Genomic DNA, 25975 nt, shown 5'->3' with positions numbered 1-25975 from the left:
AGTTAGAAATCAGTGGGGGGTGGCAGTGAGTGGGGCCTGAATTCTAATGATGGAGGTTGGCAGGCCTTTTCAAGCTTTGGTGATGCAATTGCTCTACCTTAAAAGAATGGACACAAGGTAAAAATAACATTGTTTGAATTGGGAAGGTCATCTCATTTTGATAGATCTGAATATTCCTTTCACCAGTGCAGATTGCACTCCATCTAAGTAATGCTGTTTCATGGCCTTTCTCTGGGTCCAGAGAGGTTAAATTTCCTGTTAGATTTAGACGTCACCAGTTCAGAACTCTAAAATTGGCTGCTTGTAATTTTTCCTTGCCAGAAAGGTGGTCAAGTTTTTTCTAAGATCTACTATGTGTCCAGGCGCTGTGCTAAGTGCTTATTGCAGAAAACAGGGGAAATGACTTGCCCAGAGCTAGTATCTGAGGAGCTTAACTCTGTCCAGTAGGTTTACTGAGGTTGGATTTGAATTCAGGTCTTCCTGATTCCAGGCCCAGAGCTCTATCCACTGCACCACAAGCTGCCTCTGGGACTGCACTTTGAGTCAGATATGCTACTCAATTTCAGCCATACTTAGATCACATCAAACTGCTCATTGGAGGGGGGTGGTAGCATATTCAGAACTTCCTGCTCTGTTCTAGGTGGGAGGGTGGTGGGGTAATAAAAGTCTGAAGTCTGCCTGGTCATGTGAAATCTGCTTTTAAGATCACTTGAGGCTCAAGAAGGGGCCTTAGTTGCTTAATCCTGCCAGCTAAATTATTTGCAGGATTGCAACTTGTTCCCAGCTCGTTGGTTTTTTTTTTTTTCATTTCTATTTATGCTATGTAGAAAGAAGATGGAAGGTACAGATTTGGTAGGGATGATTACTTATCACATTGGGGAAAATCGTTTGACTGAGGCTGTGGAAGTGACCTGGATGAGTATTCCCATGTGCAGAAAATAGCAAACACGGTAACCCCTCAAAAACTTTCTTTAATACCAGGTAGTGCTTCAACCCAAACACCACACACACGTGCACATACCTTTACTAAAGAGGTCCCAAGGAAGGCTGGGTCATGCATTAAGTGTATTGGGTGAGGACTTTGGCATGACCTAACAGGTTCAGGTATGAGAAAAAAGTGGCCCCAAATGAAGCACAGCCCCCTCCCCCCTCCTCGATGAGATCCCTCAATGGCAGTGGAACAAGACGTCAATGCCATGGTAATGAGGAGGCCACAAGGATCCTGGGGGGTAATGGAAAGATTTGGTTTCTTTACAGTATTACAAAATGTATTTTAAGAAGAAAAAAAAAACAGCCCTGGCCTGCCAGCAGCAGCCTGTTCATGAGTTGGAGCTACAGGACCTGTAGGAGGCCTGAGCACAGCTGGGTGTTGGTACATGAGGGCAGGGGGCAAGTCTTGGTTTATGACTGGTACTGAGAAGACCTTTTGGGGCTCCCCAATACCCTCATCCCCTGCAAGGAAGCAGCTGAGTCTGAGGAACATATTGCATGTACCCAGTTGAGACCAGGAGCTGGGCAGATAGTGCAGTGAAGCTAGTCATCGGTCTGGGGTCTATTTTCACATGAGGAGGAAAACAAAAACTCCCATCTTGTTCTTCTATGTAAAACAACATGCCTGATTACCTGCAAACCCGCAACTCAAAACTACCTTTAGAACGCTGTCCTTAAAAGTTCTGCTAAAGGTTTGAAGTATGGGGAAGCAGTTCAGCTTTTCTCTCTTCTCCCCATTTCTAGCCTGGAAGTGTTTTCCATTGTGGAAGGACATTTCTAACTGCAAGGCAGAAGTTATCTGTTGTGAGACAGCTTATAAAGAAAGAGCCATATATAGGGTGCCAGAAAGGGGTCATCAGTTTCCTTTCACGCTGATATCCTCTTCCTTCAGAGCAAACTTTCTCCTCAGCACCTCTGAAATGAGGACAGCTGGGTCTTCTTCCTTCATCAAGCTCCGATTCCTAGAGGTGCAAAGGGTAATTGATCAGCAGGAAGCAAGATTCAGAGGCTGAATGGGGTGGGGTGTGATCAGTCCATGCAAGGAGGTACTTATTGAAAACCCTACATTTTGGTATGCTGGCACACTACTACCCACAGAGCCTGCAGGTCCTTCATTAATTCTGCTGTCAGTTTTTGGTTATCTCACTGCTCATCAGTTCTTCCCTAGGGGACAAACGAGAAGTTGGCTCTCCTATGCTATTTTGCTTCTCAGCAATTTTGGGAAAGACTATGATGATGGCTTATTCCAAGGGGATCCTGGGAGTTCGCTTAATAAGGAGGAGAATGCAGAGAGAAATAAACTTCATATCATGGAGAAACCAATGGGGAACTGTGGTGGAAAGAAGTCTTAGTAATTAGGCAGGCCAGGGCCTTAAGAGATCTATGTTCAAAACTTATCAGTTTTACTGATGAGGATGACTTGCCCAAGGTAACACACAGAGTCAGTAACAGAGATGGAAATGGAACCAAGGTCTTCTAAATCCACAGACACCTGGGAAATAGATGCTTCAATTAAATATAACCTACATATGTACAATGAGGTTGCAATGGGTAACGGAACAGGTTTAAGACTAAAGCTATATGTACAACAAAGAAAAACCCCAAATAGCTTCTAAGAATTTTCTGAGAGTGAGCCTCGGCACTTGGCCTCAATTTGCTCTGCGGACATAAAAGAAAAGCTCACTGCCTTGGGAGTCTGGAGAAGGGGCAGAGGAGATAGTGTTGGAAGAAGTCTTAACGAAGAGCTACAGATCACAAGGTGTCTTCACAACTGGCTGGAGACAGGAGGTAAGGATGTGGATGGAAGGTCAGGGAGAGGCATCATAGCCAGACACCTGGGCCTCTACAGGTTTGTTCCCATAAGCTAAAGAATCAGACTTTAGAGCTAGAAGGTCCCTGAGGGATGAGGACATAGGCTGAAAGACCGATCTAAGATGACAGTTACTTAGCAGCAAAGCCTAGACTAGAACAGAGGTTTCCTGACTCCCTGGCTTTGACACCATCTAGTCTCTCCTGGAAAGACACGAGGGGTAGTGATGCTGCCCTGGTGCTTTGTGCTATAGTTATTTCTTAAAGACTGAACTGAGGAACATGTGAGCACAGAACCTCAAAGCTGGAGTGGACATCTAGTCCAGTTTACCAGGATCAAGAAGTTGAATGCTTGAGTAACTGAAAGCCCTGGAGAAGGGCTGACAATCCATATCTTCCCACACCTCAGAGCAGAGAAACAGGGAGACTCTAAGGTCTCTAAGACTCTAAGATGTGGTCACTAGAGCTGATATTTGTGTTTGGGTGGTTTTCTTTGTTACAAGGTAGGATTTGACCTGCATGGGGGACTTCAAGAAATGACAGTGATATAAAAACAAAATCAATAAAACATTAAAAAAAATATAAAGACTTTTAGGGTCTAATAAATGCTCTGGGAAAGTGTGGGTTGGTTTTCCCAGTTAGAAGTAGTTTAGGAAAGAAACAGATGAAGGACCCATGAGCTGCTTGCTTTGGGCAGGTAGAATAGCAGTCCCTTCAGAAAAGCTCTACTGCACAAAGTAAAAAGTGATTCTCCCCTCAGCCCCCAAAAGCAATTTTACTTGGCACAGGCTTTTCCACCTAAGTAGGTATTGCTAAACTGAAATAAAATAGTTCTGAAATCAATGATGCTGACTTCCTCAGGGTGAGTGAGGCTCCTTGGTTAGGAGAGTGTCCCTAGTCTCCTTTGCTTAAAGGTACAGAACCTCATACATTTTTCTAGTTGAGAGACCTATACAACACTATTCAAACAGAATTTTCAACTCTAATTTTAAAGAATGGTAGAGATTAGGGTTGCCTAAATATGAAAGGGAAGGGGTGGAGGGAGGAAGAGAGCAAGAGATAGAGCAGAGACGTAACTGCAGGAACATATGCATTTGAAAGGATAAAGAAGATGCGCAGAACAAGCCTCCCCATCAGTGAAATACTTAAGCACCGACTGGATAACTACCTGTCAGGAATGCTTGTATAACAGCTCTAAAGTCTGAGACTCTACTTCTATGGCCACTGGAGGTTTCAAGAGCCTGTGGGCACAGGGGGTGGCTGGCAGGGCTGCCAAGTGAAGGCTAAATGGCACTGAGGAGGACAAGCAAGACTGAGTTTCCCACCAAAGCCACTTACAGGTCCTGGCTTTGCTTCATCCGGTGAATGTCCTTCAGGATGCCCATCATGTCTGCAAAACTGCTAGCCTTTGAGAGAGACACACAGTCGTCGTCTTCAACCAGACTGCAGGCAGCTTTGGAGTCGGTTTTACAACATTCAGAGCTGGCAGAACAAAGCATGGGAACCGATGGAAGCTCAGGGCCTTCTAACTCGGCCTCCTCTGTGATGTCACTAATGACAAAGGAAGTTGTAGAGTGGAATGAAGATCCAAAACAAGGTAAGGGAGAAGAGACATTCGAACTTCCTGAAGAGAAGAGATCTGGTGTCAACGAAGCCGAGGCTGAAAAAGAAAACAACAGGTAGTCACGGGCACTGGAGTCAAGATGCAGCATGGGTTATCACTATGACAACATGATACTATGGGTTCCGCTACAGCCCAGGAAGAATCAGTGACAGAAACCTCTAGAAGCACTCTTCCCAGTTACTAAGGACAGGCTGACAATGAGCTTTTTAGCTAACACTTGTAGACTGTTCAAAATGGAAAGGACTTCACATATCTTCACTTTACCGATGAGGCCCAGTAAGAGGACACATAGCTAACTGGCAAAGCCAAAACATGAATCTCTACAAGAAAAATTTGGCATACTTTTCATGACACTGTTCCTCTTGGGGATGGTAAAGAGGACTCCCATTCCCTCCACATTTCTCTCTGAAAGAAGTCTCTGCTTTCAAATTCTAGAACCTTCAACCCAACATATTTAATGGGCAACTAATTATTTCAGGTCTGCTGGGGGATCCCTGTCATAAGGGTCATCCTGGCTATTTCTCTCCAACTAAGACACCCTCTAACTTCCCAGTATCACAGAAGAGAAAGAACATGAGATTTGGGGAGTAGGAGAGAATGTGACTTGTAGGATATGGGAAAGAAAAGAAAAGCTAGATACAGCAACTAGAGAGATCCACATGGTGTTTCTGGCTATTTTAGCTTCGTGGGATCCTTTCCCCTCTTGACTCTGTGCGCATTGTGTCTAGATGAGCCCACCTCTATAAATTTGAAGCAATCAAGAGAAATGGTGTGATGGGGACTGGATTTCAAAGGGGCAGTGGTAGGGAGGAGGTATGTGTAGAGAGACCAGGATATAGGTATCTAAATAACAGAGCTGACCAAGGGACAGAACCACTGTCAAATCCGAAGTTTTGGGTTGGTCTCTTGAAGAGTTCAGCTTGTACTCATATTGTGATTGGGAAGATGGCCTCCAACAGAGTGAGGTGACCTCAAACTTGTATCCTTGTTATGAAAAACTACAAAGATGGGGATTATCCAGGCTTCAGGAAACCCATCAGAGACCATCTGTTCTGTGACTACCACTGCTGAAAGGCCTAGCCTCCTTCTGGGGCCCAGGACTCTGATTCTGCTTCTTGGATTTGGTTATCTTGTTCCTTGGCAGCTTTTGGAGCTCTTACCTGCATCTGCTGCCACAATCTTGGCAATCTGACTGCGCAGATGACTTAGCTCATCTTGTAGTTCAGTGGTTCGGCTCAGGGCTGGTAGGCCAGGCTTCTTTAAGGCTAGGAGCCTCTCCTCTGGCCCTCGAAGGTTGGGTACCGAGGCATTGCGCTGCATGACAAACAGTGGGCTGGGCTTCCACTTATGCCGTAAGGGCCGAGTGTCACTCCTGAAATTTTTGGGGAAAATTTTAGGTAGCTGGACCCATTCCACTTGGATCTAGAAGTCCAGGTATTCCTGCTCATGCCTCCACCCTCAAACACAAACTATTCAACTCCACCTTCAAACACAAAGTATCCAACTAGAAAGAAATGAGAAGAGCTTTGAGTCTTTCCTTAGGCCCCAGGGCTTAGGTAACATAGGGCCCTGCTGCTCCCGCTCCCTCCTTGGTCCAAACTGCTTCCAGGGCAGCCCCTCCCAAATTCATTCTTTACAAAATTGCTCTTTTTCAGTACTTTGGAAAAAGGCTTAAGGTTGAGGTGAAGACTGATTGGTATTCAATAAATAAGTCCAATCACTAAATTAAAAGTTGTATACTTCCATGCGTAATATCCACTTAAGTCACATAGACCAGTGTGTCTGCATTTTGTTACGTCATGGTCATATTATTATTAATAATGTTTACATAGCCCTTTTAAGATTTGCAAAGTACTTTACAAATATCTGATTCTCACTTGGTGGGGGGAAGTGAAGGGTGCTATTATTATCCTCATTTTACAGATGAGGAAACTGAGGCAGACAGGGATTAAGTGATTTGCCCACAGTCCTACAGCTAATAAGTATCTGAGGCTGGATTTGAACTCAGATCTTTTTGACCGTAGGTCCAGTACTCTACCCACTGTACCATTAACTGCTCAACGACTAGAAAAAACTAGCTTCTAATAGTACCTTGAAATAAGATACTAAGAGGGGAGAAATGCATAATATTAGAGCTAATATTGTTCTCCTTGACAACAACCAGCTTTTGGTGATGATAATATAATATCCTAGAATTGATGAAATTCAGAAAAATGTTTAGCCATCTAATTAAGAAAGAACCCCCTAGAATGCATTTTTTATTAAAATTCTATAAAATGCATTTCTGATCCATGGAATACTACACTGATGGCTAAGCTGTGTATGAATTAAATTTCCCAAGTGTCACTTTGAGCTTGTCACTCTGCCACTTAAAAATCTTCAAAGGTTCCTCGCTGCCCAATTCCAACCTCTATGTTCAGATTTCTCATTTTACTTCCCTTCACATATTCAGTGTTTCAGTCAAACTGTAACGCTCTCTCCTTCTATTCCTATGCTTTTGCTCACAAGCTTCAATGTGTGGAATGCCTCACCTTCAATTTCTGCCTGCTAGAGGACACTCCCAAACCACCCCTTTGTGGAAGCGGAAGGTCCACAGATGTTACATGTTTTCAGAGTTTTTCCATGTATTGATCAGTTATGCTTTTTTCCTTTTAAATTCTATTTGCTAAATGGGATAGCTCTATGGGAGAGGGTGGGTGAAAGATACTGGACATAGCTATGATAATGTAAAAAACAGAAGACATCCATAAACTTACTTTAAAAAAAACACACACAGAAAAGCAATTTCTTGAAAATTCTCAGAGCACTTTGCCCAGGCCTCTTTTATGCACTTCTTTCATTCACTTCTATATCACAGTGTACCACTTATTTTCCCTCTCTTAGACTCGAAACTCTCTGATCTCCAGCAATGAGTACAAAGTCTTTACAATGTTTTTTGAATTAGTGAGGGCCCAGAACTATCTCTCTATATGGCAAAGAGGCAGAGAACCTAGATTTCTCATACCTTTTCCAATCAAATTCTAGGCTCTGCTACACCAAGGCCTAGTTCCCAAGCTTTACCTGACTCGAGCATAGGTTTCCTCTTCATCTGCTGCTATCCAGGCAATATCAGCCAAAGTAGGGACAGGGGGCACATCGCTCAGATATAGGTCAGAGATGTTCGGCAGTGTCTATGGAAAGAAGCAAAGAGGCTCCTTGGTGGGGCTGGACCAAGTAATCTCATCATAGAAACAATCAATCAAGGTCATTCTGATGACCTTTTCGCTGAGAGAGAAGTCTGGTGATAGCACTGATAGCACAGGTGTTCAGTAGTACCACAACATTGTTATTTTCACCATTAAGAAATAGCAATAGCTTGTCACCTCAACAAACACTTCTATTTAAATACGTCATTGTTTGAACAGTATGTCTGGACAGCTGAATCTACTTGCCACAGGTGAATATGGCTTTACACAAATATAATACTGTAATTAAGGAGGATTTTGTTACTCCTTCTTAGAGTTTAGCTTCTCTAGCCATGACAATCTTTAGTAGCCAGGTGCTAGGTAATAATTCTCATGATCATGGTTCAAAACAGTTTCCACGCTTGTGCAGTGATATAGGGATGAGGCAATGTAAAATTGCGAGGCTACTGCTGGCAATACGCCTTCTTTGTCTGTCGCCTTATAAAGCCGGCAGGCACTGCTCAGTAAGTGAGGACCCCGCAGGCTAATATGACAGTGTAATGCTGTATGTGCCTTGATTGGCCCCCAACCTCCACCAGCTCTCGCTGGCTTGTGTGGATTCAGGGGACTGCACAAACTGGAATGCTGTGCTTGTCTCAACTGACCCCATCAGTTGAGGTAGCTGCTCCCTTTCTTGTCAGCCCCTCTGATAAGGGTGATTGGGGACCCTGTAGGAGTTAGTGCTCCCATTATCAGGAACGAACCCATTGAGGAGACCAGAATAAAGTAAGATTATCAACCTTCCAAAGCAGTCTTCCTATCTGCCCAAATCAAGAGGAAACCCATTAGAGGCTGGAGTCCAAAACTCCAGCTATGTTATTTGTGAAACAAATATATACAAAAACTCCTATTTACACAAATGAAATTCTTCACTATTTGACAGACCTGTGATCTCCTCGATATGAGCATTTCCTTCAGTGGTGCAGATCACAGCTCGGCGGTGTCTCTGTCCTGCATGTCTCCTGTCTTGGTGCTCATGTACCTTTCACAAAGGCTTGTTTGTCATGCTGTGGGGCCTTCCTGAATATGCCCGCTGTCTGCTCACTACCCTTGGAGCTTATTACATGACTGGCCCACCTTCTTTGGTCGGCCATCCTTCTCTCTGGTGATATCCATGAAAATCACCTGACAAAAGGTCACCTCAAGATTCCTTAAAATAGGAGACTTGATGTAAACCATGCTTCCTATTGGTCTATTCATGAACTTTCTTTGTAAATCAGGATGCAGCCTATATAGCAAAGACAGATGCATGAGTTTGACAGGTTTATAACAGACAGCCACTGCTCAGTGACTTCCAAACATCAAGTGGCCTCTGGACATTTCAAAACATCCAACAGAACATGTGTTTTTATAAGAGACAGAGATATAGCCCCTCAAGTACACAGTGCTCTCACTGCTTTCTTCAACCTTTCTTAACACCCCTCCAAAAACAAAGAATCTGCTCTCTGTTCCATTTTACAAGGCTGGGAAGAGAAACCCAGTCACCTGACTCTGGCCAAGACCAGATGAGGCACAGAACCTTGGCCAGAGGGTGGGAGGAGTGGAGAGCGGGCTGAATTACAGTCAGTCGGGTTCCAGGGCCAAATGCTGCTGTGGAGGTGCAAGGTTTGGAGAAACCCCTCAGGTGCTGAAAACACCACCCACTTCCCCTGGTTTCCCTTTCTTCCTAATGTCATTCTTTACTCAACAGCTGTTGATGACTTCCAGAGAGCCTGGGGATGGGGGAGGAAGGTAAGATCTGCTTTAGAACTAGCTAGGTAGGAGCAGGAAGCAGCTGGTAAAAACTACATGCTGTATTCCCATCCCAGATGAGCCTTCAAAAACAAACAGGCCCATCAGAGAAACTCCTCCTCAGGGAAGGGAGTTCAACAGAAGTTTACTTAGAACAAGTTCTGAAGCCCAGCTTAAACATAAGCTCCTCCAAGGAATCTGCTTCTGATTCTGTTGGGTCACTCTTGTACTCAAAACAGTGAAGCTTGTTTTGAGGCCAAACCTGAAGATGGAAGTCCCTCAACTTATTAACACAAACAGCCCTGGGGTGTGGGGGTGATGTAGCTTTCCCCTAGTCCTGGCTTGAATACATGACTTGCCCCTCTACAAAATGCAGATGCCTATCTCACAGGTTGTGAAGAAAATACTTCCAAACCCTCAAAGCATACTAATATTCATTTCAGTTGTTTTTCAGTCGTGTCTGACTCTTCATGACCCCATTTGGGGTTTTCTTGGCAAAGGTACTGGAGTAGTTTACCATTTCCTTCTCTAGCTCATTTGACAGGTGAGGAAACTGAGGCAGACAGGTTCATGTGACTTGCCCAGGGTCACACAACTATTAAGTGTATGAGGCCAAATTCTGACTCAGGAAGATAAGTCTTGCTGACTCCAGATATTAGACCTTAAAGCTGCTGCCTCAGCATAGCTCCTCCTACCACCAACTAACCTTGATTAGTCTCCTTAATTCCCTAGTTGGGCTGTCAGTAAACTCTTATTACTGAATCAAGAAGCTTTAGCACAGATTTAAAGGGAAAGGATCCTGTAGTGGCATTACAGGAGCTAGAACAGTTTTTCCTCTTGACCCTGTCAAAGGGATCATCTGATCAAGCCCGACTGTCCTTTGCCCCCTCCAACCATGAGAGCATGGTGAGGGTAGGGAGGGAATGCATTGCTAAATCTCCTTCTTTCCTGTTTGTTTTGTTACTGACACTGTTTTACATTAGCTATTTTCAGATATACACCTGGGTGTGCGTGTGGGGGGGGGGGGGGGGGCGTTCCCCCCAATACATATACTGAGCCCTTCTTTGAAACAGAAAAACAGCTAAGCAAACCCAAGGTGGTGTCTGCATCTGACGGTATATGTAACATTCCTCATCCTTCCTACATTTGAAAGAACAATGGGAAAAGCTCACACACCTCTGAAGAGGAATTTTTACATGTCAGTCATCTCTAAAGATTTTCTGGCTCCTCACTGGGGCTGTACACAGGAGAGAGAAAACACCAAGGCCTGCACTGAGCTGGCTCAGCCTTCCCCAATGACATATTTGTGACATGCTTGGTCAGGTACTGGTCAGGCTCTGTGCAACTGGGCTAACTGGTCTTGATGGAAATCAAGCATGTGGCCTTGCTTTTCCTGGTCTCATGGTCTAATCTACTAAGCTGAGGGGCTATTCTGACAACGTAATTTCTCCAGTGTTCACCTATGGCTCTGTCTCTTTCCCTGCCATTTCCCTCCTTCCTTACATTTCTTAAAAGTGCTTTGCCTTTATCACACTTTCTCTTGTATCATACTTATTTGTAAACCTATTGTATCCCCTCTCCCTGCCCCAATTAGGTCAGGAGGACATTTAGAAGGACTGTGTCCTTTTTCATCAGTGCTGTTCCTAGCAATGGGCACTGGGCCTTGTTTGATGCTTGCCAAACTGAACTGCGAGTCACTGAATTCTTTGATGAATTACGTGTATACTTTAATCTCTTAGGGCTTGAGGATCCTTATCTGTACAATGTTGGGGCTGGTCTAGATGGCTTGAGGCCCTTTCCAGCTCAAGCTATGCTTCTGTCATCTATGACAGTGCCCTGGACCATGTATTCCTTGCAGATACACATGCTTCAATATCCCTAACAAACCTCCTAGCTTGGGACTCCCTGTTAGACTGTCCTAGGGCCTGACAAGGGAGGCCCTGAATAATGGCCAGTGTTTTACTCCTGAGGTCAGTGAGGCCAGAGTGGCAAAAGCCACAGGGAATCTCAAAGAGGGAATCCAGCCCCACTCCACAACATACCTGTCTTTAACTCCCATTCTACTTTTGGATAACTCTCAGAGGAAGCTTTTCCTTAAGCATGATTAAACCTGTTTTTTAATTCAACAAGCTTTTTACATGTCTAATATATATGGGGCACTTTGCTAGGCCAAGAGGATTCAAGGACTCAGGAAAGTTACATTTTACTGAAGAGAAACGTGAATACAACAAAATACAATGTTTTTCACGAAGAACAAAGTACTAATATGGAGGGGAAGCAGACAGGGGAAGGTCAGGCAAGGTCATGTGCTGTTGGGAACTGGCACCTGAGTCACCCTCTGGAGGAAGCCAGGGATTCTATGAGGCAGTAGTGAGGGGAAGTGTGTTCCAGACCTGGAGGACCCTTTGGGTAAAGGCAGAAAAGGAGAGGGACTGTCCTGTACTTAACTTTCATACTTCCACATTCTCTGCCCCTCAATGGGATATAAGCTCCCAGAGAGAGAACTATTTCTCTGTACTCCTGAATTCTAGTACCTAGCATGGTGTCTCATATACGGCAGTAACTTAATAAAAAGGCAGCTGGAGCTGGGCTATGGAGGGCTTGAATGCAGGGCTTAGTTTGTACTTTCCCCAGAGGCAGTAAAGTTGCAAAGGAAGAGGGAAGTGGGGATGTCCCATGGTCATATCTCGAATTAAGGAACAAACCTTTGGCAGCTGTGTCTAAGAGGGATCAGAAAAAGGAAATCATGGGGACGGGGATACCAACTGGGTTACTACTGCCCAGCGTGAGCAAGAGGTGCTAACGGCCTAAATTAGCACAGAGACTGTAGGTATCGTTCTGTCCTCAACTCACCCTCATAGCCAAGCTGCTGCCCAAGTCTGTTGATTTTATCTTTGTAAAAGTCTCTGGAATTTGCTCCCCTCTCTCCTTTGACCTGCCACCTCTCTGGTGCAGGCCTTTATGGCCTCAGACTTGGGACTGCAATAGCTGATGGTGGACCAGACCTGCTTCAAGTCTGTTCTCACTCCAGTTCAGCCACCATTTAGCCACTGAAGCGACCTTCCTAAACTAAAAGTCAGATCATGTCACCCTCTTTCCCCACACCCAACTCAAACTCCAGGGGCTTCCTATTACTGCTAGGAACAAATACAAAATGCTTGGTTTGGCATTCAGAGACCTTCCTAATCTAGCTCCCTCCTCCCTTTCCAGACTTCTTACACCTCACTCCCCACCATACTCTTCAGTCCAGTGACCCTGGCCTCCTAGCTGTTCCATGAACAAGACAGCTCATGTCTTGCTTCTGGGCCTTCTCTCTGGCTGTCTGCCATGATTAGAAAATGCTCTCCATTCCTCTACTCCAACTCCTGACCTTCCTGGTTTCCTTTAAGTCCCAACTGAAACCCCACCTGCTTCAAGAAGCCTTCCTCAATCCCTCTTAATTCCATTGCTTACTTTCTTTTAATTATTTCCACTTTTCCTGTGTATGGTTTGATTTGTAAATATTTGTTTGCATTAGATGGTTAGCTCCTTGAGGGCTCTTTTTGTATCCTCATGCCTAGCACATAGCAGGCACTTAATAAATGTTTACTGAATTGAACTGAGTGAAAGGGAGAGGATGATTGTGAAAGATGCCATGAAGGTAGGACTGACAAGATCTGACAGCTGAATGGATATGGGGGATAAGACAGAGGGAAGAATTACAGATGGCTAGTTCACAGCTCCAACAGTGTATCAGAGGCAGCTGGATCTGGAGTCAGGAAGACTGGGGTTCGAATGTGACCTCAGACTTCCCTAGCAGCATGACCTTGGGCAAGTCACTTAATCTGTTGGCATCAGTTTTTTCAACTGTAAAATGAGTCTAATAGTAGTACCTGTCTCCCTGAGTTCTAGAGATAAACCTGTAGTGCTTAGCACAGTGTGCCACACAATGGGGAGCTAATAAATGCTCCTTCCCCAGTCCTGTGTTTGTCTTTTCACACACCCGATCTAACAGCGACTATTTCAGTCTTTTTTCATCACTGGCCAATCTGATGTTGAGTTAAAACCTCATTATTTTAACTTGTACTTATTATGATTTGGACCAATCTTTCATGTGGTTGTCAGTAGTTTGAAATTATGTTGAGGACTGTCTGTTCATATCTTTTCACTACTTTTCCACTGGCAAAAGACCTTTGGTCGTACATGTTCATGTTGAACATCATTCCTTTATCAGAAATATCTGACAAAAAGATTTTGTCCACAGTGTCTCAAGGATCACTGACAGTGCTGGGTCTTTCAGAACTCTTTCAAGACTAATAAGGAGGTTAGCGTTAACGGTCCTGGGTTAGGTAACAAACTCATCCAGGACATCCAGGTACTATTACCTTAACTTGTCTTAGGTATAACTCCATAATACACAGTTTTGTTCTCTTTACCAGTCTGAGGAGGACAAGGAGGAGAGCTGGGCTGCAAGCCTTGGGAACTGGGAGGATACTGGTGCCCTTGACACTAATAGGAAGTTTGAAAGCAGGGAAGGTTTGGGGAGAAAGAAAATAAGTTCATGTTGAGCTTCATGTCTAGAAGACATACAATTGGAGATGTTTAATAGGCAAGAGGAGATGCAACACCAAAAGTCTGAACAAAATCATCACTATTTTGAATTACATGGTGAGCAGCACACCTTGAAGCTCCCTCCTACCAAGAGTCGCTAGGCTTATTATACAAATAGTTCTTGCTTTACATAAATTTACATTATGCAAATTCAAAGGTCCTCTACTTCAGGAACCAAAGCTGGTCTGGCAGGGCTGCAGAGGGGGAAGTCTGCAGAATTGTCCATTTATGTTCATCGAAAATGGGCTGTATTCTAAAGGTAGGTAGGAAAGAAATTATTTTATTTTAGAAATAGGGAAAATGAGATGCAGAAAGAGCCTTATTCCCTCACAAAGGGGTCAAGAATAAGTAATAGTAGATGTTTGCACAGCACCTTAAAATTTATGAGGTGCTTTACAAACATCATCCCTTAATCTTCACCACAATGCTGTGACAGGTTCTACAAGTGTTCTCTCTATTTTGCAGATGAAGAAACTAAGGCTTTGCTCCTGGCCACCGAGCAGGGAGTTCTACGTCTCTCAGGGTTTCAAGTTCACTTTTCCACTATACCTGTTGCACTTCTCAGTTTAACAGGGACAGAAACCAGGAGATCTATTCAAAGGTGGGGGTCCATGAGTAAAGAACACTGGATACTTTAGATTTTTAAAAATGTATTTATCAGTCTCGCTAAATTTTTTCTTTATTTTTCTTTCAGAAAAATTGTTTTAAAGGATGTATGTCAGGGAGGGGGGAAATCTAGGTAATATAAGAAAAAACCCACTAAAATCTGTTTTCTAAAAAGAAATGGGAAATGATAAAATATTGTTCACGGAATCACAGATTGGAAGGAACCCAAGATATTACCTGATCCTTTCTCCTTAGACCCAGAAAGGTGTGGGGACATGATGGAAACTTAACAGACAATAAGGGCCAGGATTAAGAGCCAGGCCTCCTATCCGATGGCCCAGTGCTCTTTCTTTATCATGCTGCCCCACTTGACAACAAGACAAACTTGATTTCTTGCCAGTGTTCATGCCCCTTTACCTGAAAGGAAGCCCTAGGACACGGCTTCAAGGGCAGGTTAGTCCCAATCCTCCGTACTACACTACGAGCAGCTCCATGTGGTTTGCTCTGCCAGAGTGGGACAGTCTATGGAAAAAGAAAACCACAACAACTCAGTTACTTTCCCTAGAGTCTGGGAACAAGGTCGGCTCACAGGAGAAATCAATTCTCAATAAATTATGTTTGCTCAGGATTATGCACAGAAATATTTAACTCTTGCATCTGAAATCACCTTTTTTTATGCTTCAACCCTATGATATAACATATAACATATAATATGATATAACATAGTATCTGCATATGCATAAGCAAGCCAGTATGGCTAGAGTCTGTGAGGAGTAATATGTAATCTGCCCAGAGAAAGGCTGTAAACAGACTGTGAAAGCCTTTACATGCCAGACAGAGGAGCTTACGTTTTATTCAAGGGCAACAGGGAGCGACTCAAATTTCTTGAGCAGGGGAGTGACATGGTCAGACTACACAACCGGATACAGCTGTGAGGATGATAGAAGGGACGAAGGAAGAATCTCCTGGGTAAAGAGAGGAATGGTGGTGTCCTCAACAGAAAGACTGGGTTTAAGGAAGCTTAAATTTAACCTTACTTTTAGACATGTTTTGTTTGAGGTGTCCAGCAAGAGGCTGGAAATGCAATCTTAGAGCTCAGAATAAATAAGTGTGGGCTAAAGGATCTGCAATCTATCCAGGCGTGAAGATGGGACATGGATGTTTCTAGAAAGATAAACCAGGAGGGATCAGTGAGATTATGTGCAAAGAGAATTAGGGCAGAGAAACGTCAGTAAAGCATATGGAGAACTATTCAGAAGAAAGGGCTGGCCAATAGTGCTAAAGATGCAGAGAGGTCAAGAAGGTTCAGGAAAGGCCGTGGAATTTAGCAATAAAGACAGCCTGAGTGGTAGTTACAGAATACACCTGTGCAGGAGAGAAGAAATTAGAGGCAGTGAAGAGTAGTTTTTTTCCAGGAGTTTGACTGTGAAAGGGAAGAGACAGAGGGTGACGGTATTAGGGGACAATAAGGTTTAAGGAAGGAAGAGGGTCTGGGCAAGCTGTAGGGCAGCAGGGGAGAAGTCAATGGATGAGAAGAGACTGAAGAAAGGGGATGACGGGCTCCTGGGGGGCAGGAGGAGACAAGGACAGGGGCGAGTGTCGGCAGTCCGGGCCAGCTCTTCTTCTAAAGCTGGGGCCAAGGAGGAGAGGATGGGGCGCCCCTGTGTGAAGTACGGAAGGGTGGCAGTGCTCACAGCCCCCCGGCCTCCCCCATGCTTCCTTGCGCCCCCCTGCCAACCACAACTTACGGAAGCTGTTTCCATCTCCGCTCTCACAGCCGGCTCCCACCTGGCGGGGCTTCCTCATGTTAGGCCATCCCTGGGGACAGCGGCCTCCGACTGTAAAGCAAGCGTCCCCCAAAGGGCATTTAGCGGAGACGAACGACCAGCGCGGGCTCCAGCGGCCGAGGCCACGGAAGGTGGGCTTTGCGCAGGGCCAGGCCGCTTTACAGAGACCCCCCCGGGAGGCTGCGCCTTCCTCCGGGGCCCTCAGCGAGCTGCCCTCGCCGGGCTCAGCGCCTCCGCCGGGGGGCTCTCGGAGACTCGTTTTAAGAGTCTCCACCGATGGGACACGAGAAACTTGTGCCACGGAGGGGGCTCGGCGGCCCTCGGGGACCCCGGCGCGCCCCGGGCCACGTCCCCGGCTACGGCAGCCTCGGAGCCCGCCCCGCGGCCCTTCCCCCACGGCCCCGCGGTCACTCACCGCGCGCAAGGTCAGGGCCGGCCCCGCGCCCCCTCCGCGCCCCCCACCCCCCGGCGCCCCCGATCACGCAGCGGCCCCGGGCAGCGGATCGGGACCAGAGGAAGGAGCCGCCTGCTCGGTCTCCCCACGGAGCAGCCGGGAAAGGCGGCGGGCAGCGGGCCGCGCCGGGGGCACGCACGGCGCGGGGTGACCGGCGGGCGGCCTCCCTCACCTCGCGGCTCCTCCTCCCCGAGTCTCCAGGACGCGGCCCGCCCGGCCCTGCCGCTCACTTCCCCTTCCGCTCGCCACCGTCCCGCGGAAGTGCCCCTTCACGCCTGCGCATTGCGATGTCCTCGCCCGCTCCCGGGCGCTCGCCGCTCCGGGTGGGGGCCGGACCGTGGCGCGTCCCGCTAGCCGACGTCTGCGGTCGCGCTCTGGAGGGAGGAGCCGTGACCCCCGGAGAGAGGAGCACGTGGGGAGTAAACAAGGAGGCGGGGCCAGGCTCGGGCTAGGCCACGCCCTCCTAGAAGCCACGCCCCCGGATCGGCCCCGTTTTCCTACTGGCGGCTCGGCCCCGCCCTCGCTCAGCTACCCCTGGGCCTGGGATGGAGGTTCTCGGGTGGCAGCTCCCGTTTGACCTTCTTTCCCTCCCACGTGGGCGCTACCCCCCGGGGGACCCCTCTCTCGGACGGCTCGCACGGCTCCGTCCTCCTCGGCCACGTTGGCCAGCTGCGCCTCGCCCGTCCCGGAGAGCTTGCCCCCGCCCCGCAGCCCCGATCCTCCCCTCCCTCTCCCCTCCTTTGTTACACGTTCCCCTCCCCCGGTTCCCAGCCTCTCACCCCCCGGCTTCGGGCACGTGTCGCCCCCGGGCTTCGTGGAGCCGCCCCGGCTGGCCTCCCTGCCCCAGCCTTCCTCCGTCGGCCCGTCGAGCTGCCCGAGGCCCGCGGGGGTCCGAGAACGCGGCCGGGGCCGTGTAGGCGGCGAGTGCCGGAGCCGGAGGACTGCCGGGGACGTGGGGAGGGTGGCTGGACTTCCTTCTTCGTCGTCCCCGTGGGGGGCGCACCTTAGTGTCGGGGCACTGCCCGAAGGAATACGAAGTGTGATCGTTTATCCCTCGGCTGGCCATCCTGATGCAGCTGGGGACCTTGGCCTTTTCCAGCTCAGTCTGACTGAGGCAGCACTCATCAGTGATGAAGGCTAGCTAAGAAGTGAGACAGAGAGTGGCTTCTTTACCTAGTGCAAGAAAAATCAGTCTTTGAGGGGCAGACCCTCTGGGTTCTGTCCAAAGCAGAAACACTTGCTCTTTACAGTTCACTCCGAGCCAGTCTGGGCCCAAACAGTGACCAAGTTGGGTTGGCCAGTCGGTGAGAACCAGAGTGATTTGGGTTAAAAGCAAAGTCCTTCAAAAAGTTTCAGTTGTCAAAAATCACATTCTTTTGGGCAAAGTACCTGAAGGTAAGGATATGATAGCCTATGTAGACAGAGAAAAGAAAAGAGAAAAAAAGGAGCAGTGTTGCCCAGTTGGCCCGTTACAGCTGGGTCCCCACTGGGGGAGCTCCTCTTTTTACTCACCGAGGTTGTGGTTGTGTCCTTTATTCTCTGAAGGGGACTGTGACACCAGGGAGGTGAGGCCACGCCATGAAAGTGAATGGAATTTACGTGAGAGAGGACTGTGCAAAGTCACCAGCCTCACTTTCTCCTCCTGAGCCATCCTTCAAATCATTGGCAGAATAAATCTTAATGACCATCAATGGTCCAGTGGACAGAGTATTGGACTGGGAGTCATAGAAGACTCAAGTTCAAATCCAACTCCAGACATTAACTATCTATGTGACCCTGGGCAAGTCAACCTGTTTGCCTCAGTTTCCCCATTTGTAAAAATGTGGATGATACTTTTACTACTTATTTCACAGGGATATAGAGAGAGCAAGCCGCAGAGCACTACAGAAGTGTGAGATCTTTTCAGTCCTCCTCTTCACATGCCTTACTAAGTTACTCAGCAATCTAGTCATTGGCTTGTTCTCTGCCAGATGAGTGAGATGAGGAGATTGTAAGGACTTTTCATAATAAAAATATGGGGAATATTGGATTTTCTAAATACAGTTTCTCTTCCATAAGCCCTCTCTCCCTGGATACCTGAGTTTCAGGTATCCAGGGCTTGTGGACAGTCAGTTGGTTCCCCCCCCCTTACCAGCTACCGGTTTTCTTTGTAAAAGTGCTGTGGGCTGTACTCGAAACTTGGAAGTTACTCAAATCTCCCTTTTGTTTGTTGTACCAGTTCCCTTTTCTCCCCCTCCCTACTTTTCTAATGCCACATCAGCAGTAAGTTAGATATTAGATGAGGTAATTGTGTTGGGATAGGTGAAGATTTCCCTAGTTTTTCGTGCTTAGATTGTGAGCCCGCCTCCCAGCCAATGGAGAGGTGGGGTAGTGGGGAGGTGGGATTCTCTGTGTTAGGGTATAAAAATCGTGCTTCAATTTCTGTAAGTTGCCTCCCTCCACCAGATTCCCCAACCTGGTGGAGGGACGTCCCTTTCTCGAGAATTGTAATAAGTCTTTTTCTTTCTGTGTAACGGGACGAGTTAGAGCCAACCCCTGTCCATTGCAGGATGCCACACTGAGAGCCTGCCTAGAAAACCTGGGGGCTTGTCAGTAGGGGTGGAACTAGATGGATTTCAGGAGGAAGGGTCTCGTCTTTGTTGGCAACATGGCAGTTGTTTGTCCAGTTCCGGATGTCCAGTGGAGAAGACACCCATGTAAGGAATAATGTTAGGTGATAGGTTCAATGTATAGTCTTAGGAATGTTCACGTAATTAAGACTATATATGCATGTGAGCTAGCTGGAATAAACGGAGTTCTCACCACCTTGTCTCCCACCTCATTTCATTACTCACTAGATCAAGGCCTCTTGCTGGACAAGAGCCTTGGGTCAGGGTTTAGGGATCCCTGAAATGGTCTCGGGGACCCCAACAACTGGCACCCATACGCGGGGCAGAAAAAAATCTACGGAACACAGTGCAGGGCCTAAAGTGTAGTCCTTTAGCAGGGGAAAAGACACACCTGCGTGCCCTGAGGAGCCTCGGGACCGGGACCAATCCGAGACGAATTTTGGTGCACTCAACCTCAGGAGGACAAGGAAAGGAAGACAGCAATCTGTGAGTAACCTGTTCATAGAGCAGTGAAGTAAGAGAGAAAAGAAATCTTACTACGGGGCTAGTAGAATCAATAGAGCCGACAGAGAAACTTTTGTTAAGATAATTTACAGATCAGCTAAGACACAGGGGGTCATCATTCAATTGAAAGTGATCAGGGAGTTCTTAAAGGAAGTAGAAAGAATTTGTCCCTGGACAAAGGAGAGACCTCTGGTCTCTATAAGCTCGTGGAAAGTTGTAGGAGAACAGTTAACTAGCTATGACTCCGAAAACCCTGGGGATCTGGAGCTAACAAGTTTCCGTATAATATAGTAAAAGCGGCCCTTCAGGCTGCGGATGGCTGTTGTGACCAGCAACCCAGGCAATTCCCAGCCTCCACACAAACAACGCCTTCCGTTTCACCAGATTCCTCCCCCGAGCCATCCCTTGCGAATTCTCCCAGTCCACCTTCAATTTATCCTAATTTAGGACAGCTTCAGGAGCAGAATCGGAGAGAGGAGGAGAGAGAAAGAATGCAGCAGGAGATAGATGAGCTAAAGATTACAGGACTTAGAAGTGGAAACGAAAAAATCAGTGAAGTTCAAAGAGGAAGCGAAAGTTTCTGCCAGAAAAGAGGACACTGAAACAAAGAGAAGAGCAGAAGTTAGTGGGAAACAAAGGGAACTGGCACGGTCTCCAGGGAGACAGAGCGCAAGGGAGACACCTAGTGGACAGGTAGAGACATTGCAAAAGGAAAAAATTCTGGTTAAAGGAATAGAGACATCTGATGGACAAGTAGAGGTATTACAGAAAAAGATTTTTTTGAAGGAATATGAGGAGACCCCTAGTGAGTACTTGTCGCCATTACATCGAGCGATAAGGAAATTACAAAAGGAAGGTAAAGACGAGGTTCTAGAGTATCTTGGCTTTCAAAATGTTTTCCCCGTATTAGAAACACCTAGAGATGATAATAATCCGGCACAAAGGACACACTCTATGGTGTCTCCATATGTGATAAAAGAGGTCAAAAGAGCCATAACAGACTATGGACTTAAATCACCATATGTGAAATTCAGGATTAAAGATTTGGCCTCACATGTACTTACCCCCAATGACTGGAAGCTTGTTACGAGGGCCATCCTCACGCCAGGAGAGATGGTAATATGGTTAGGGATGTTTTCTGAAGAATGCAGATTAATGACAGTACACCATAATCCTGATAACCCTCAAAATGCTCAAAGATATTATGAGATGTTATTCGGTGGTGGACAGTATAGTACAGATAGGGTACAAATTCAGGACCCTGTGGAATTATGTGAGCGGCTAGCACAATGTGTAGAGAGGGCTTATGACAAGTTGCCACTTAAAGGCGAAAGTAAAACTTCATTGAGTGCCTTAAAGCAAAAACCCAATGAGCCTTTCGCTGACTTTTGTGCAAGAGTTCAAGATGCGGTGACAAAGATCATGGGGGAAGTAGAAGGGACTGTAGTTGTAATCAAAAGGTATCTTGAGAAACAGTTGTAATACAGACTGCAAAAAGGCCATGACAGGATTGAAAAAGGATGCTGGGCTAGAAGAGATGTTACAAAGATGCGAGATAGTGGGTAGTGAGGTCTATGCTGCACAAGTTCGAGCCTAGGCATTTCATGATTTGAAAAATAGGCCTACTGAAAAATCAGACAAAAAATGCTTTCAATGTGGCAAGTTGGGACATTTCAAAAAGGATTGCAAAGTAAGGCCGACACAAAGTGGGGGAGCAAGACCCAAGACACCCTGCTCAAAATGTAGAAAACCGGGGCATTGGGCATCAGAATGTCGTAGTGGCCTGCCTCAGCAATATTTAAACACTCTAACGGGCTCCTCCCCAGCCCAGGAACAAAGGGGAGGAATGGGCTTTCTACCGCCGTCTGCCAACCAATGGCAGGACAATCCCAATGCCAGCATGATGGCACTCCGCCAGAGATATCAGGAATTGGTGGGAATGCGTGCTTTCAAATAGAGGACTTACATAGTGCTGGATATTTTTCTATTAATCCAATGACTACAGTCATGGTTCCCATACAGGAAAAAATCAAGCTCAAACCAGGTAGCATAGGAATATTGTTAGCACCCGCAGGTCATGAATATACAGGTATGATACCCATAACACATATGTTTCCACCTGATATGGAGTTTCAATATATTCCAATGATGAATACTACTAATATGGAGAGTTTCTTAGATGCAGGACAAAAAATAGCAGTGTTATTACTATTTCCAAAAATGGCAGATTTGCAAGTATTCTTGACACAGCAAATTACTCTGGAGAGGCCACAACTTACAGTCATTACAGAAGGGAGGAGATGTACAGGCCTCATGGACACTGGGGCTGATTGTACAGTCTTTCCTTTAGATCAGTGGAATTCTGTGTGGCTTTTAGGGCAAGCACAAAATTTATATGGTATAGGAGGTGTTCAGGCAGCGGTCGAAGCAAAACGGCCATTGAGGTGGGAATTTGAAGGAAAAACAGGAAAGGTTTGACCACATGTATTACCAGGACTCCCAATCATTTTATGGGGTCGAGATCTGTTGTCACAAAAGGCCTTACCATATCTACAATAGAAAATTTTTAGTGGGGCCCCCTAGAATGGCTGCACAACCCATACCTGTTCCACAATTACAATGGATCAATGATGAACCCATTTGGGTTGACCAGTGGGCCTTGACTGATGATAAAGTAGCAGCCTTAAAGGAGATTGTCAAAGAACAACTTAGTTTAGGACATATAGAGGAATCTTTCAGTGCTTGGAATTTACCTGTGTTTGCTATTAAAAAGAGATCAGAAAAATGGAGAATGTTAACAGACCTAAGAAAAGTTAATGCATCCATGCTTACTATGGGTTCATTACAACCAGAACTTCCTTCACCAAATATGATACCAAAAGATTATAAGATATGGGTTATAGACATTAAAGATTGTTTTTACAGTATTCCTATTCATCCTCTGGATCGGCAGAGATTTGCTTTCTCCATACCTTCAATCAATTTGCAGGTATATGCCTATATGAGGTATCAATGGAAAGTACTGCCACAAGGTATGAAGAATAGTCTTACATTGTGCCAATGGTATGTGAATGAAGTGCTTCAACCTATGAGAGAGAAATATAAGGAGGCCATAATAATACATTACATGGATGATATTTTGGCAGCACACAGAGATGGTGAACTGCTAGAAAAAATGTTACAGGAAGGGATACAAACTCAGCAAGCATGGGCTACAGGTAGCACCAGAAAAAATACAGAAGACACTACCAATTGATTACTTAGGGTATAAGTTATCAGACAGAGAGATTCAAGTTAAGTTTCCAAATTTTGATATACAAAAGGTCAAAACTCTGAATGATTTCCAAAAACTGATAGGAGAAGTTCAGTGGTGCAGGCCAAGGCTTGGTATCTCTACCTCTGCATTAGCACCACTATATGAATTATTGAAAGGCTCTGCTGACCTTAATTCAAGTAGGGATTGGACCCCTGAAGCTCTTACATGTATTAAGAATATTCAAAATACTCTCATACAACAAACCACTCAAAGATATGACAAGGGAGAGAAAATAAATTTAACTATACTTTTCACTCCAAACTTACCAACTGGGGTTTTACATCAGCAATTAGGAATCCTTGAGTGGATTCGTTTACCACAGCTAAAGAACAGAACATGTTCTCCTTATACAAACCTAGTGGCTAAGGTTATTTGGAAAGGCATACAGAGAGCACGAGCTCTTAGTGGTATGGACCCTGCAAGTATTTTTACTTCTTATACCTCTCAACAATTGGAAAAATGTTTTATGGAAGATGCAGATTGGCAAATTATAATTGGACAGGATTATCATTATGGCAATCCTGTGCCATTTGCTGATCAACTCACTGCATGGCCATGGTCTTGGTCAGACAAGCATTCTGAGTCGCCTGTAGTAGGGATCAGTGTTTTTACAGATGCCACAAAACATCAACGAGCATCTTTATACATACCATCTGAAAAGAGGTTACAAGTGTTTGAGACATCATTTACCTCTACTCAACAAAATGAACTGTTTGCTGTGCTTCAAGCTCTTTTAATTGATGTCCCTATTAATATTATCACAGATAGTAAGTGTGTATCAGGGTTCATACCCAATTTAGAGACTGCCTATATTCCTACACATCAGGATTCTATCACACATCTTACCTTAGAAACACGAAAGGCTATTAGAGGTAGATTTAATAAATTCCATGTTTTACATATTCGATCACATTCTAATTTACCAGGCCCCTTAACTGAAGGCAATGCAATTGCTGATGAAGGCTTGCAAGTTTTTCATGCGGAGTCATCTCCAATATTAGCTCATTCCAAATTTTATTTGTCTGCATGATCTCTTAGACATTTATTTGGCATAACAAAAAGGGAAGCAAGGCAGATTGTAAAGGCATGCACCCAATGTGCTCTGTTTCTTCCACCACCACCTATACACCCAAAAAATCCTATAGGTGACTGCCCAAATGATATTTGGCAGATGGATGTCATTCACTATTTGTCATTTGGACGTTCTCAATATATACACGTATGTGTAGATACTTTTTCAGGCTTTCTTATGGCAACTACTCGCTCTGGTGAAGCAGTCAAAGATGTGACAACTCACTTACTAGCATGTTTTGCTAATCATGGAGTGCCAAAATGTTTAAAAACAGATAATGGCCCAGCCTATATATTAGCTGCATTTAAAAAATTCTGCTATGAATTTTCCATCTATCATGTTACTGGCATTTCTTATAACCCTACAGGCCAAGCCATTGTTGAAAGGGCAAATCGTTCCCTCAAGGTTTACTTGCAAAAACAAAAAGGAGGAATTACACAAGGCCCTCAGGCATCTCTCAATTTAGCCTTATACACATTAAACTATTTACACACATTTGGGGGTGCAGGCTTTGAATTAATAGATAAATCAAATGGTTCACAGCCAAGAATGAACTTCACTGGATTGATTGCAGGATTACCGCTCTGTCTTCAAAAGAAGGTTGATGGACGATGGACTGGCACTGCATGGGTTTTTAATGATATAGCGGCTGATATGACATGGTGTGCAAACATAACTCTGGGACATGAGACTTTGAGTTATTGAGGGGACTCTAGACTCTTTCACCTATGGACTTGGGTCATTGAGGGACAAGATATGGATCTAAAACGAGAAACAGGTTTAAGAAATAGACCATATTGTACAAAAATGGATGGGGCACGAGACATGGGACAAAAACGAGAAGTGATTTTAAGATTTGGGCCACAACGTGGAAAGAGGGATGATCCCAATGTCTCCATTTATCATAATTATTCAGGTTTCGTACCATTTGAAGATTGTCAGTCACATCAATGTCAACAGACTGTGTTACTCTTAGAGCATTATAATGAGAGCCTAATTTCTTGTCACAACCTATCATCTTTTGGGCCAGATCGCTATGTCTCAGGATATCCTAGTCCTAGATATGTTACTAACAAGGGTTCTTATACAGAAGGGATTGAACGGGTGATTGCCGCTATTGGGGGACAGACAGTACAAGGTTTTGTAGGACCATCTATTATTGTAGCACCAAACGGTACTATAATTACAAACCATATTAGTCTTACAGTACGAGTGTGTTTAGAATCATCTCATGCCTTTAGGTGGGATCGTGCAAGTCAGTCTACACTCGTGCCACATATGAATATGGCAGGGATATTCAATTTAACTTGTCCGAATTGTTCGGTACATGAATGCATGGGGCCACAATTGGATAAAGGAAGGCTTTACATCATTGCTAGGCCAAAGTATGCACTCACAGTAGTGAAAACACAAGGATGGTATCGCACTCCGGCTGACAATATTATGTCAGTATTAGATCAAAAGATAACAAGTATGATGCGATTCAAAAGCTGTATCTCATGTGTAGTGTTAGGTATAACCTTATCAGTTGAGCTAATTGTTAGTTCTACTGCTCTCACAATGTCTGTCTCTAACACACAGAATGGTGTCCAAGAAGCGAATGCTCTTCGTGGTCTCATGCGCAATGTCTCAGAAGGATTTCAACGTCAGGCTCAAATG

The 25975-nt window shown here is 45.4% G+C and overlaps 2 protein-coding genes across 6 annotated transcripts in view; one reads left to right on the top strand and one right to left on the bottom strand.

The window, feature by feature from the left end:
• The window catches only part of AUNIP (aurora kinase A and ninein interacting protein), a 36588-nt gene extending 10613 nt beyond the window's left edge, over positions 1-25975 (top strand). The window contains exons 4-5 of one of the 2 annotated variants that reach the window (XM_072609396.1): positions 14434-14569; positions 25898-25975. In XM_072609396.1, the coding sequence (XP_072465497.1) occupies positions 14434-14538 (105 nt within the window). In that variant the 3' untranslated portion in view covers positions 14539-14569; positions 25898-25975. Of the gene's footprint in view, positions 1-14433; positions 14999-25897 lie in introns of those variants that run through there. The other variant, XM_072609395.1, reaches the window with a different exon arrangement.
• Positions 952-17125, bottom strand: MTFR1L (mitochondrial fission regulator 1 like). Of its 4 annotated transcripts, none has more exons than XM_072609397.1 (7): positions 16988-17125; positions 16323-16412; positions 14992-15096; positions 7484-7593; positions 5584-5795; positions 4138-4459; positions 952-1952 (listed from the first exon to the last, which is right to left on the bottom strand). In XM_072609397.1, exons 2-7 carry the CDS (start codon positions 16335-16337, stop codon positions 1847-1849), a joined length of 870 nt encoding a protein of 289 aa, XP_072465498.1. In that variant the 5' UTR covers positions 16338-16412; positions 16988-17125; the 3' UTR covers positions 952-1846. The 4 variants fall into 4 exon arrangements, with proteins under 4 accessions (XP_072465498.1, XP_072465500.1, XP_072465499.1 ...); XM_072609399.1 differs by lacking the exon at positions 16988-17125 and adding an exon at positions 16777-16980; XM_072609398.1 differs by lacking the exon at positions 16988-17125 and having other exon boundaries at positions 16323-16753.

This window comes from Notamacropus eugenii, chromosome 5 (assembly GCF_028372415.1).
Source record: "Notamacropus eugenii isolate mMacEug1 chromosome 5, mMacEug1.pri_v2, whole genome shotgun sequence".
NCBI classification, from domain to species: Eukaryota; Metazoa; Chordata; class Mammalia; order Diprotodontia; family Macropodidae; genus Notamacropus; species Notamacropus eugenii.
This window is presented reverse-complemented; position numbering and strand designations above follow the sequence as displayed.

Excerpts from the sequence above, each read along its gene's own strand:
- MTFR1L (XM_072609397.1), bottom strand. Across the intron at positions 5,796-7,483 it reads GAAACCTATGCTCGAGTCAG|GAGTGACACTCGGCCCTTAC; the intron begins GTAAAGCTTGGG and ends CAAAAATTTCAG. Across the intron at positions 4,460-5,583 it reads GATTGTGGCAGCAGATGCAG|CCTCGGCTTCGTTGACACCA; the intron begins GTAAGAGCTCCA and ends TTTCTTTTTCAG.